This window comes from Spea bombifrons, chromosome 4, assembly GCF_027358695.1.
Source record: "Spea bombifrons isolate aSpeBom1 chromosome 4, aSpeBom1.2.pri, whole genome shotgun sequence".
In the NCBI taxonomy this organism is placed as follows: domain Eukaryota; kingdom Metazoa; phylum Chordata; class Amphibia; order Anura; family Pelobatidae; genus Spea; species Spea bombifrons.
In genome coordinates, this window is record NC_071090.1 from 112892940 (window position 1) to 112906758 (window position 13819).

The 13819-nt window shown below is 55.7% G+C and overlaps 1 protein-coding gene across 1 annotated transcript; it reads right to left on the reverse strand.

The window, feature by feature from the left end:
* Positions 1-515: 515 nt before the first annotated feature.
* On the reverse strand, positions 516-13564 carry POLR2A (RNA polymerase II subunit A). The gene is made up of 29 exons (XM_053462697.1): positions 13390-13564; positions 10821-10953; positions 10534-10670; positions 10263-10436; positions 9823-10104; positions 9438-9599; positions 9008-9228; positions 8771-8903; positions 8526-8650; positions 8134-8344; positions 7639-7848; positions 7391-7559; positions 7174-7268; positions 6874-7077; positions 6559-6781; positions 6284-6467; positions 6019-6190; positions 5819-5924; positions 5327-5532; positions 5016-5240; positions 4674-4920; positions 4473-4573; positions 4252-4356; positions 3530-3712; positions 3200-3403; positions 2921-3107; positions 2647-2760; positions 2358-2507; positions 516-2180 (listed from the first exon to the last, which is right to left on the reverse strand). The coding sequence occupies exons 1-29, from the start codon at positions 13474-13476 to the stop codon at positions 1024-1026; spliced, it is 5907 nt and encodes a 1968-aa protein (XP_053318672.1). The 5' UTR covers positions 13477-13564; the 3' UTR covers positions 516-1023.
* Positions 13565-13819: the final 255 nt, after the last annotated feature.

Genomic DNA, 13819 nt, shown 5'->3' on the forward strand with positions numbered 1-13819 from the left:
GCCTGGGCTCTCCCTGTCATTGCTGAACGCGGAAGAGCCTCAGCTGGCTCTTTCTAGATGATAATCTTCTCCTATTGCCCCCTCTGGTGGTTGATTGCAGTCATTGCAATCTGTAACGCTAGGCTGTAAAGCCCTGCTTTCTGATCACGAACAGATCAGAAGAAACATGCGCAACATTTTATCTTTCTAATAGTTTAGAGTGGTAGTTTAGTAAAATCTAAAGAATTTAAATGTCTCTTAAAGGTCTACTTTACGGCTTCACGCAGCCCCGATTCTGTTTATTCAAATAGTTAGCAGGCCAGAGGCTTTCCTTTCTTTTGTTTCACTGAGGTCTCTCTACAATGTGCTCTCTAACACCATGATATTTCCCTAAAAACCTCGCTCTGGGGTCTTCACAGGGGCCGCCCGAGTGTCTAAAGATCTGACAAACCTTTCCTCCCTCGACTAACCCGCACCACCCACGTGACCAGTTCCAGCCGACGGCCGGCAAGCTGCGAAGCAGACACCAGACGATGCAAAATTAATTTATTTATTGAGAAATAGCAGAGGGTCACTTTACAGACGGTTACCAAAAATACATAGTAACGTCATTAACGACATCTCCAGAAACCATCTTTTTAGGACAAAAAAAAAACAAAAAAAAAACCAACGAAACAGTAAAATGCCATAACTCTCCCCAAAATGTTTATATTCAAGCGAGTTACAGGTTTGGCTCCAAAACACAACCGAAGACTTAAAATTCTGGCCTTTGGAATCGCAGGTCGTCTGAGGGGAATTCTGGGTATTCGCGGCTCGGAATCCCAGGGAATAAGTACGATCGTGTCTTTTGCACAGTAAGAAGTTTCAGCAGTAAAAACGCAGGACGCCTCTCCGTCCGAGCACAACGGCGCCCACGACAGAGCGCCAAGCTGCCCTGAAGGGGCCCGGGGCACCCGTTTCCAGGAGGGGTAAATACTATATACACCAATGGATGTTATCCAGGCCTGGAAACATCCTCCCGCACCAACGTCACGGACCGCGCCCTCAGTTCTCCTCGTCGCTGTCGTCGGGGCTGATGGCCGGGCTCGTAAGGCTGTAGGTGGGCGACGTCGGGCTGTATCCAGGAGACGTGGGAGAGTAAGTGGAGCCCTTGGGACTGGTAGGAGAGTAGGTGGGCGACGTCGGTGAGTACTTCGGGGAGGTCGGAGAGTAAGTCGGAGACGTCGGAGAATATTTCGGGGAGGTCGGGGTGTAGACAGGAGAGGTGGGGGAATAGGTCGGAGACGTAGGGGAATACTTGGGTGTTGTGGGAGAGTAGGTGGGGGAGGTCGGAGAGTATTTGGGGGACGTAGGAGAGTATTTTGGTGATGTAGGGGAGTACTTTGGCGATGTTGGCGTATATTCGGGGGAGCTGGGGCTGTAAGAGGGGCTGGTCGGGGTATATTTTGGGCTGGTCGGGGAATAGCTGGGGGAGCTTGGGCTGTAACTGGGCGAACTGGGAGTGTAACTGGGAGACTGGGGTGTGTAGCGTGGGCTGGAAGGAGAGTAACTGGGGGATGTGGGAGAGTAGCTGGGGCTGGTAGGGCTGTAGTTGGGAGATGTGGGAGAATAACTGGGAGAGGTTGGACTGTAACTGGGAGAGGTGGGCGAGTAACTGGGGGACGTAGGAGTATAGTTGGGGGATGAAGGCGAGTAGTTGGGTGACGTAGGCGAGTAGGATGGAGATGTAGGGCTGTAGGATGGGGAGGTTGGAGAATAACTGGGGGAAGTAGGGCTGTAACTAGGTGAAGTTGGCGAGTAGCTGGGAGATGTCGGGGAATAACTAGGTGAAGTTGGGGAGTAGCTGGGCGAGGTGGGCGAGTAGCTGGGTGAAGTTGGGGAGTAGCTGGGAGAAGTGGGAGAGTAGCTGGGCGAGGTGGGCGAGTAGCTGGGAGACGTCGGGGAGTAGCTCGGTGAGGTGGGTGAATAACTTGGAGAAGTAGGAGAATAGCTCGGAGATGTAGGGGAGTAGCTGGGACTTGTGGGGGAGTAGCTGGGAGAAGTGGGGCTATAGTTAGGGCTTGTAGGAGAATAAGAGGGGGAAGTAGGACTGTAAGAAGGAGAGGTGGGGGAATAGCTTGGGCTTTGCGGGGTGTATCCACCGGGGCTCCTAGGCTCATAAGCAGGAGATGTTGGGGAGTAGCTTGGAGACATGGCGCCACCTGCAACCAAAAGACAAACAAGGTCAGAAGAAGCCCTACGCCGTACCGAAGCACCGAACAGCACAACGACCCTGCCGCCATTACGCACACCGACCCCACCGCCATTACGCAAAAACCACCCTGCCGCCATTACGCAAAACGACCGTTAACTGCTCGCAGCTTCATCAAGTCACGTACCTGGAGAAGGTATATACGGACTGGCCGGTCCGGGGGATCCAGGAGAACCGGGCGTGGGGGACCATGCTGGAGAGTACCCTGGGCTGAAGCCACTGGCGTCTGACGCGGCACTGGGAGAGAAACCAGCTGCCCCAGGGGTCATACCGCTCCCTATAAAAGACAGACAGGTGTTGGACATATTCATTATACAGAGGCGGAACAAAGCCAGGGGGCCACAACGCTGTCAAAAGCCGGCCAACCGAGCCACCACGAGGCTGAGTGAATGACTCCTCTCAGCTTATATACTCACCCAGACTGGGGGACCATGCGCCATACGCTGGGGTGGCTCCCTGATTCCACGGGGTCATAGCAGGGGACATTCCGCCCATCGGGCTAGGGGCCGTTCCAAAGAACATTCCAGTCGCTGTTGGAAATTGAAATGAGACATTGAAGACATGGAGCCCTGAGGTTTGGTTGCCCGTCGGCCGATACGCAGCACTACCTCCATAACTGCCCCCTTGGGGGAAACTATGCACCCTGAACCCAGCCCATCCGCAAAACTAAATATAACTCCCACAACTCACGTCCGGCGGCTCCCAGTCCCGGAATGTTGGTAGGAATCTCCATCCCAAATTTACACTTCTCCGCATCCAGTAACAAGTCAAAGCAGCCGGTGCCGGCCGGGGCCAGCTGACCCAGCATAATGTTCTCAGACACCCCCTTCATGGGGTCAGTCTCTCCATGAGCCGCCGCTTCCATGAGAACGTCGACCTAGAGACATTAACAATGGAGTTACCCAAACACCACAAAACCCCCCAAAACAATGGAGTCACCCAAACACCACAAAACCCCCCAAAACTTACAGTCTCCTCAAAGGAACACTTCATGAGCGGCCCAGTGTCCTGCCTGTTGACTCCGTGACGGGTGATGGCCATGAGATGGCCCCTACAGGTCATGGTGTCGCACAGAAGCGCCAAGTGCCGATAGTTCACATAGGAACCGTCGAATGAGATGACGTGGTACAGCTCTCTCTCCAGAGCTTTCCTCACCGCTTCGATGCCCAGGACCTGTAACGTGAGCGCGACAGAGCGTTAGAAAGGAGCGCCGAGGGGGGAGAAGGGGCGGGCCGCGCCGAGGGGGGAGAAGGGGAGGGCTGTGCCGGGGGGGGGGAGAGAAGGGGCAGGCGCTCTCACCGTGAATATCTCCACGATGTCGTTGGAAGTAGTGCGCACAGGATCCACGTCTTTCTCGCTGAGCACGCGCATTAAACTGACGCCGTCCGTCTCCAGAATCCACTCCTGCAGAGCTTTGAACTCTCCGTCTTCCGTGATGATGATTTTCTTCTTGTTGTCGGTCTGAGGCAGGTGCATATACACCTGGAGGAGACACGCGTGTACCAAGCCACGGATATTACATACATCTTACACAGGAAAAAGTTCCATGAGCAGAAACCCCAGTGCCGTACACCATAACACTGCCCCCCCCCATAGAAATACACAAACTACAATCTGTGCCACCGCTGGTTACAGAAATACCCCAGAGGGGCAACATCCATCCTTACTATTACCACATATTGTATTTTATACCGGATTAAGGGGTCTGGGGCTGTGACTGGTTTTCTCCTTTACTTCTAGTAGTGGGGTTAAAAATAACGGATGCCTGTGACATCACGATGACATCACTGCACTCCTCAACAAGTATCCTCATTGCATTTTTAAATATATTTATCGTAATTTTGCCCCCCCCAGTACTGATCAGCTAGCAGGGTCGTTAGGAGATAAAAGTCATGACATGACCTCCATAGGTGCATCACATCACCTCGACGTACATGTACGTCCAGAGGGGCGTTAGTAACACATACATTTGGTGGGTGTTCCCATTAAAGTCCCAGCATGCGCAGACGTGCGCTTCTTACCTTGCTAATCTGTTCAATACCCTGTAGAGTCATGTCCGTCAACATATTGGACTCGATACAGCGCAAGAAAACGTCGTCATCCATCTTATCCACAACCTCTTCCTCCTGGGGGATAAAAGAGCAAGAGAACTGAGCGGGGCTGCGGAGGGAGAGAACGGCTGCGACCCGCTAACTCAACATGCGCGACTCGCACGCCGCTGCTCTATCAGCCCCGCACTCACGTCCTGCATTTTGTTCTCCTCGCTGTTCATTATGCGGATTCTGAGAACCAGTTTCTCGGCGTTGTCGTCGTTAAAGATGCAGTTCAGATCATCGCCAAAACCTGGAACAGACCAGAGGGGGTATAAGGGGGGGTATAAGAGGGGTAAAAATCCCCGCCGGACGCGAGGTGGCCGATGTAAGGCTGGAGGGCGAGGACCGACCTGCGTTGATCTTCTCGGCGATCTGCTCCATGGTCAGTTTTCTGTCGGTCATGTGTTTCCGGTCCAGCTCCACGCGCAGCAGCCAGGGAGAGATGCGGGTCACGTCGAAGTCCGGCATCTCGTAGTAGACGTTCACCCACTCCTGGTCTTCGGCCACCACGGTGTTTTGAGGGTTGGGGTCGTAGTAGATGGCGGTGTTGGCGGTCACCTTGCGCAGGGTCGTGTGCTCCAAGCGGCACAGGATGTCCTGTTGGAGAGCGTTAAGCGGTTACGGGCCGATCGCGTCCAGTTATTGGTGAATTGTAGGGGTTTTGTGGGTTTCCGGGGGTCCGCGTTCCTTACCTTGGCGCGCTCGGCATCGCGGGCGGACTGTCCCAGCAGGAACACGGTCAGCGAAGGTGTCTTTGGCTTTTTCGAGATGTTGATCAGCTCCTTCAGACGTGGCACCCCCAGGGTGACATTCTTAGCCGACACGCCGGCGTAGTGGAAAGTGTTCAGAGTCATCTGAGTGGCCGGCTCCCCCAGAGACTGAGCCGCCAGAGCTCCCACCATCTCACCGGGATGGGCCTGAGGAGGAAGCAGAGACCCCGTTAGGCTGGCCGCGAGCGCTGAACGCGCAGACAGACTTCATCGGACGGCCCGGCGACTCTTACCACGGCTTGGTTGAATTTGGACTCAATCTCCCCGAGAAGCCAATCGAAGGCCTCCCCGCTGAGCCTGAACTCCTCCACCATGCGCCTGCTGCACAGCGTCGAGCGCAGATGGATGTTGAAGAGGAGGGTGGCGTTCTCCTGCGCTTGCCGACTTAGTGGATCGTCCCCGTTCACGATCACCAGTTTCTTGCTGAGGTCTTTGACACCTGAGAAGTAATTCACACGCACAGGGGTCGTCACTACCGTGCAGCACGAGTCGGAAGAGGTGGCTCGTAAAGACAACATAATGTGAGACGAGACTGGCATCACAGGCTCGGGACAGCGCGGTATAGACCGGCGACCTCTTCGCTTTACCGGCCAGAAACAACGGAAACCCGGTTTATCCAACAATATCTGTACCCAGAGCGGTCCTGGAAGCCGGCGTCAGACTACAGGACTATGCGGGGACTAGCAGGGCGACCCTAGGCGAGCGAGGGAGCGCACGCCACTCACCATCCAACACTTTAAGAGGGTGAAGATCCGTTGGCATCCGGGTATTAATGTGGAAGATCTTCTGCGCGTTCCAGATCATCCTCAGAAGATTACACGGAAGGACGACCTGCGCATGGAACAAGTCACACGTTCAGTCACAAATTGGCCAGCTAGCCCGCGCACCATGCGCGCCTCCGAGACCCACCGCGTTCCTCTCTTACCTTGCTGTCGCCGGTGGGGAAGATCACCCTCAGCACCTCTCTGTCCTCTCTCATCTTCTCAAACTCCTTCTCCAGCTCGTTCTGGATGTGGGCATTACTGAGGACATCTTTCACCACCTCCTCCTGCAGGGTCCGCCGCATGGCGCGCTCGTTGGTGTAATCGAACTTAAACCTGGGGGCAGCAGAAGCACAGGGTCACAAAAAGCCAGCGAGGCGGAAGCGCACGCCGCGGGGGCCACGGTGGGGCCGAGATCCCAGTACTCACTTCTTCTCGAAGGCCTTGTTGGAGGGCTTCAGGGTGGCCAAGTTCTGGAACTCCACGCCTTCGCCGGCCAGGCCGTCTTCGCCGTATCTCAGCTGCACCACCTGGTTTATGGAGTTTCGGACGGTGGCGTCGTACTTCACCATGACAGACTCCATAGACTTGATCAAACGTCTCTGGATGTAGCCTGTGGGAGTGGAGAAGACGGGTATTGGGGGACGGGGCCGGAGGCTGCGCATGGAGAGGAGCGGTGACGAGCCGCCACGCTGAGCGCTTACCTGTTTCGGCGGTTTTCACAGCTGTATCAATCAGACCTTCTCTTCCGCCCATGGCGTGGAAGAAGAACTCTGTGGGCGTGAGGCCGGCGAGGTACGAGTTCTCCACGAAGCCTCTGCTTTCCGGACCGTAGTCGTCTTTGATGAAGTGAGGAAGGGTTCGGTGCTTGAATCCGAACGGAATTCGCTTACCCTCCACGTTCTGCTGCCCGACCACAGCGATGACCTGGCAAAGAGGGATTCACGTGAGATCTCGCGTCCCCCGACCTCCACACGGAGAAGAGACCCCCAGGGGTGCCACAGAAGTCTCCTCCTCACCTGCGAGATGTTGATCTTTGAGCCTTTGGCTCCAGACACCACCATGGATTTGAAGTTGTTGTACTCGGACAGGGATTTCTGGGCGGAGGAGCCAGTCTTGTCTCTGGCATCGTTCAGGATCCTGTTCACCTGGTTCTCGAAGGTCTGTCGGAGGGTGTTTCCGGGAGTGGGCTCCAGCTCGTTGTTGTGAGCCTTCTCGATGACCTTGGTGGAGAAGGAACGGAGTCATGAATCCAACAAAAAGGGGCGGAGAAAGCCTGGCCGGGATCTGTTGCCGGGGGCCGCGTGAGGCCCACTCACCTCTATCACATCCTGCTTGGCCTTCTTGATGGTGTTCTGGATGTCCTGATAGGTTTTGGCGTCAGCGATGGAGTCTCCAATACCGATGGTGTGACCTGCAGCAAACGGAGAACGTCTAAACCGTGTATTTCCACCCCTCCGTCCCTCTCCCAGTCACGCTCCCCCCGATACCCCGGCCGGAATATTCCGCCCCGGTGGCCCCAGACCTCGCACGTACCCTCGATGAGCAGCCAGGTGTTGATGACGGTCTGAATGTTGGAGTAGAACAGACGAGTGGTGTCGTGCCCCATCTCCAAGTACGATATGTGGACCAGCGAGCCGGCCGACGTTCCCAGCGACTTCTTGCACAGAATCCCCATGATCAGCTCCCCGTTCTCCACGATCACCTGAACAGAGGCTCTGGTTAGTCGGGGAGGAAAAACCCCAAAGAGAACGGATTCTGGTTTAGGCCAGCAGGAAACAAACCTTTGTGTCTCCGGGTGAGATGTGTTTGTACGGCCCGCTGTCTTCGTCGTCGGGATGCGTACTGTGGGTTCGGACGGCATTAATATGACCCGGAATAATTAGAGAGAAGATCTGCTTTCCGGTCCAGAGGGGCCGCGGCTTGAGAATGGCCGGCTGAGGGACCTTCCCATCCCACGTGGACAGGAACATGAGCAGGTTCATAACTTCACCCTGGAGGAGACGAGACAAAGCGTGACCGACATGAACATCTGTGCCATCACCAGCAAAACTACATTAAGAAGGAAGCTGCCTTCCAGCAGAGGTGGTAGAGGGCAATACAGCGAAGGGATTAAACATGCATGGGATAGACATCCGGCTCCTGAATCTAAGACGAGGGCCAGCGACTGGTTAAGGTACGAGTCTGTATAAACTATATGGGGCCGAAGGGTCTGATCCGCCATTAAACTTTCCCTTCATTACGAAACACCGAGAAACTTCCCATCACCCATGTCTCACCCTTTCCATGAAGACGTCGCGCTTGGTGAACTTGCGCACCGCGGTCAGGGTGTCTTGCACAATACCCATGACGGGCCGGTTCGACTGAGGTGTCACGATCATGCGCGGCACCATAGCCAGCTCTTGGATCTCGGCCCTGGTCTCCAGCGACTGAGGAAGGTGAAGATTCATCTCGTCGCCGTCAAAGTCGGCGTTGTACGGAGTGGTGACGCTGCCGGAGACAAGAGAGGCTGCGGTGAGCGAGCGAGAGAGAGGCTGCGGTGAGCGAACGAGAGAGAGGCTGCGGTGAGCGAACGAGAGAGAGGCTGCGGTGAGCGAACGAGAGAGAGGCTGCGGTGAGCGAGCCCCGCGGGACAGGGGGACGTCTTCCTACCCAGCTGGGGGGGTCTTACCTGAGGTTAAGTCGGAAGGTGGACCACGGCAGAATCCGCACCCTGTGACCCATCATAGACATTTTGTGCAACGTGGGCTGTCGGTTGAAGATGACGATGTCCCCGTCACACAAGTGCCTTTCCACCTGTCGGAGAACAAACACCGACGCTGAAACAGAGTCCCTTTAACCCCGGCGAGGAGGCGAAGGCGGGCCAAGCCGCTCCCACTGGCCGTCCGGCGCTCTGAGCGGGGGGGTGACGCTTACCTTATACCCTATCTGCAGGTGGAGGTCGCTGGGTTTGGGGTGAAAGCGGAGGTCGATGCGGTCGCCGTTATCTCGGATGATGTACTTGGCCCCCGGGTACTGACTGTTCCCTCTGCGCACCAACTCCTGCAGCCTGCAAACACAACGACAGCTCAGCGAGGGGACCGCGTGGCGGGGGGACCGCGGCGGGGGTCTAAAAGAACACCCCCCACCCCGAGGCGCGAGCTCCTATCCCACCTGTCGATGTTGAAGGGGGTGACGATCTCTGGGAAGGTCATGTTGGCAGCGATGGATCGCGGGACCCCGACCTGGTCGATGGAGAGGTTGGGGTCCGGGGTGATGACCGTCCGGGCGGAGAAGTCCACTCTCTTCCCCATAAGGTTTCCTCGCACTCGGCCTTCCTTCCCCTTCAATCTTTGCTTCAAAGACTTCAAGGGTCGCCCAGACTTCTGCATGGCCTGTAGGAAGAGCAAGCGAGCGGCGTCAGACCTACCCACGTCCCTGGTCACCGGACCCCCCCACCAGTGTGCGCTACAGCCGGGGTCAAACCACGGGTAGAGAACCAGTTACACGACCGAGACAAACGACATAACCGGTCCTTACAACCCTACAACGACAACAAAAGCTCACAAGCGTGGAGTTTCTCTCTCCCCTATCACCTTCTTACCCGCGGGAGTCCGGGAAGCTCGTTGTCCACCATGGTGGCCACGTGGAACTGCAGAAGCTTGACGTCCTCCGCGATCACGTGAGCCGCCGCTCCGTTCTGCTCGTTGCGTCTCAGCTGGTTGTTAATCTTCACGATGTCGGACAGTTTATGCGTCAAGTCGTCCTGGGGGAAGAGGTTGGAGAGCGGACACGTGAGCATCGGGCTGAGCGTACACAGAGGCGGCCGTTCCTTAGAGTTACTACGGCAACAGCCCGCCAGGTGTGTCCAGAGAACGGTCTGCCGGGTTTATTTTGCGCGGTTAAAGCAGACTGGTCACCTACGCCCTGGCTTCCACCTCATACAGCATAAACCACGCCAACCAGAAGCCACGGCAGTCTCCCCTCACCTGGTTCCTGGCCGATCCTTGCATAACGACCGCCGGGCGCACGCACAGAGGGGGGACCGGCAGGACGGTCACGATGAGCCACTCCGGACGGGCGTAGCGAGGCTCCATGCCCAGGATGAAGCACTCCTCGTCCGTGATCCGCTTTAAGATCTCGTGCACCCGCTCGGGGCTGAGCAGGATCTTCTTCTCCTGCGAGTCCTCGTTGACGTGCTTCCACTCGGCGTACAGCTCCAGGCCGGAGCGTCTGATGCGCGGCTGGTAGCGGCCGCAGCCACCGTGTCCCTGCGGCACATTATTCACGATTAGTCACATGACGCGAAAGCAAAGCCCACCCTAACCAACGGACCGGGAGCACGGCTTCCAAACCGAGACCACCAAACCCCCCCCAGACTCTGCAACTGCCCCTCAAAGGGCCAAAAACAATTCCACCCTGGACTCACCTTCTCCTTCTGGATGTCTTCATCCCCCTCGTTCTGCTCCACGCCGAACTTGTTGTCCATCTCTTCCCCGCCTTCGCAGATGTTCTTGCCCTTGCACAGCTCATACACGTGGGTCAGACGCTTCTTCGGCTGCCCCTTAGACTTTGTCAGGATATCCTTGATCTTCGGGTTGTTCTGCAGACGGGAGGAACATGGAGGTTAGCGCCGGAGAGCGAGGGCCGGGAGGAGACCCCGGATATACCCCATTACCAAGGCAACGCAGGCGACTCACCGCATCCACGAGGAGCTTGGAGCAGAAGAAGCAGACGCACCGTAAAACCTTCATGGTCTTCACCAAGAAGCCCACGTGGAAGACGGGCTTGGCCAGCTCGATGTGCCCGAAGTGCCCGGGACACTCAGTCATGTTACCTGCGGGCAGAGACACGGCAAGGAGAAGAGTTTATAGGCGGCATGCGAGGTAAATGCCCCCCAACACACACGCGAGCACCCCTAAAACCCACGAGGAGCCGAGGGGCCCTCAAAACCTAAAGCATCGGGGGGTCCCGGGGAGAAGCGTACCGGCACATGTCTGACAGCGTCCCGTCCTTTCCACGACCCCCTGCCGAGGATCCATCAGCCCGCCGAGTTTGGGGCGTCCGCCCTCCATCGTCTCCGGATACTTAATGCCGCCCTCGGTGACGGACATCCTTTTCTGAGGGGGCAATTAAAGAGAACCATTAAACTCAACTTACAGCCACAAACACCCCACCAGTAGCCCCCACCATAACCTACCCCAGTACCCCCATAATACCGGCGTATCCCCCCGGGACGCTGCAGCCAACATAACCTACCCCGATACACCAACACTATTAACCCCGTAATACCAGCGTATCACCCCGGGGCACAGCACAACCTACCCCAATACCCCAAAACCAGACCAGTAACACACATTAACCCCGTAACCCCAGCATATCACCTGGGACACTGCACACAGCATAACCCTACCCTGATACACCAACACTATTAACCCCGTAATACCAGCGTATCACCCCGGGGCACAGCACAACCTACCCCAATACCCCAAAACCAGACCAGTAACACATTAACCCCGTAACCCCAGCATATCACCCGGGACACTGCACACAGCATAACCCTACCCTGATACACCAACACTATTAACCCCGTAATACTAGCGTATCACCCCGGGGCACAGCACAACCTACCCCAATACCAGACCAGTAACACACATTAACCCCGTAACACCAGCATATCACCCGGGGCACTGCACACAGCATAACCCTACCCCGATACACCAACACTATAAACCCCATAATACCAGCGTATCACCCGGGACACTGCAGCCAACATAACCTACCCCGATACACCAAAACTATTAACCCCGTAATACCAGCGTACACCAACACCATGCCAGTAACACACATTAACCCCGTAACACCAGCGTATCACCCGGGACACTGCACACAGCATAACTTACCCCGATACACCAACATTATTAACCCCGTAATACCAGCGTATAACCCCAGGACACACACCCACCATAACCTACCCCAGTAACCCCATAATACCAGCGTACTCCCCCGGGACACTGCAGCCAACATAACCTACCCCGATATATCAAAACTATTAACCCCGTAATACCAGCGTATCACCCGGGGCACTGCACACAGCATAACCCTACCCCGATACACCAACACTATTAACCCCGTAATACCAGCGTATCACCCCGGGGCACAGCACACGGCATAACCCTACCCTGATACACCAACATTATTAACCCAGTAACACCAGCATATCACCCGGGACACTGCACACAGCATAACTCTACCCTGATACACTAACATTATTAACCCCATAATACCAGCGTATCACCCCGGGGCACAGCACAACCTACCCCAATACCAGACCAGTAACACACATTAACCCCGTAACACCAGCATATCACCCGGGGCACTGCAGCCAGCATAACTCTACCCTGATACACCAACACTATTAACCCCTTAATACCAGCGTATCACCCCGGGGCACAGCACAACCTACCCCAATACCAGACCAGTAACACACATTAACCCCGTAACCCCAGCATATCACCCGGGACACTGCACACAGCATAACCCTACCCTGATACACTAACACTATTAACCCCGTAATACCAGCGTATCACCCCGGGGCACAGCACAACCTACCCCAATACCAGACCAGTAACACACATTAACCCCGTAACACCAGCATATCACCCGGGACACTGCACACAGCATAACTCTACCCTGATACACCAACACTATTAACCCCATAATACCAGCGTATCACCCCGGGGCACTGCACACAGCATAACTCTACCCTGATACACCAACACTATTAACCCCATAATACCAGCGTATCACCCCGGGGCACAGCATAACCTACCCCAATACCCCAAAACCAGACCAGTAACACACATTACCCCCGTAACCCCAGCATATCACCCGGGACACTGCACACAGCATAACCCTACCCTGATACACCAACACTATTAACCCCATAATACCAGCGTATCACCCCGGGGCACAGCACAACCTACCCCAATACCAGACCAGTAACACACATTAACCCCGTAACACCAGCATATCACCCGGGACACTGCACACAGCATAACTCTACCCTGATACACCAACACTATTAACCCCATAATACCAGCGTATCACACAGCACAACCTACCCCAATACCAGACCAGTAACACACATTACCCCCGTAACACCAGCATATCACCCGGGACACTGCACACAGCATAACTCTACCCTGATACACCAACACTATTAACCCCATAATACCAGCGTATCACCCCGGGGCACAGCATAACCTACCCCAATACCCCAAAACCAGACCAGTAACACACATTACCCCCGTAACCCCAGCATATCACCCGGGACACTGCAGCCAGCAGCGTGAACCCAGGCACCCCCCATCACAACAGAATGGCCCCCAACACAAAGACCCCCTCACACAGTAAACCGGTGCCCGGGACATGTTTAGGGGGCAGCATTCTCCCAGCCAAAAACAATAACACTCGCAGCCAATCACATGGGCCTCTGACTTCCGGCTCCAAGCCCGCCCTTCCCGTAGACTCCGCCCTCTCCGCCAGTCTCTCACCAGCTCATCTGGGCCCAGAACACCGAACTGGACCCGTTTGATTATTCGTAACGGGCACGCGCTGTCCCCGGTGGGCGGCCCGTGCATGGTTGCGGTGATGCCTTGTGTATATACGTTATAATCAACTGGTCGCGGGGGCTCACAGCAGCAGCTTCCTCTCCGAGGTGTTCGCCGCTGGCGCTCTCCGCGCAACTAAAGCCAGAGTGCGCTGTCTCCTTTCTTATATAGAGTGAGAGTCCATATGCGGGGTCTCCGGGACCAAAATGCACGGGCCGACAAGCCAATCTGGACCTAGGATTGGTCCAATCCCACGACGTCAACCGGGAGGGCGGATTTTAGCCGCGCATGCGCACACATGTTCTGTTTACGAAACTATCTGCTGGAAGGTCCCCTCTGACGCTCTATTTTTGGGGAAGAGTTCGGACTCTGT

What these genes read in the sequence shown, in the direction of transcription:
- POLR2A (XM_053462697.1), bottom strand. Translation starts at nt 13,476, where the DNA reads ATGCACGGGCCGCCCACCGGGGACAGCGCGTGCCCGTTACGAATAATC. An exon ending in CAAAGATCAACATCTCGCAG is followed by an intron (nt 6,782 to 6,873) that starts GTGAGGAGGAGA and finishes CCTCTTTGCCAG; the next exon opens with GTCATCGCTGTGGTCGGGCA. An exon ending in AGTGTTCCTTTGAGGAGACT is followed by an intron (nt 3,108 to 3,199) that starts GTAAGTTTTGGG and finishes TAATGTCTCTAG; the next exon opens with GTCGACGTTCTCATGGAAGC.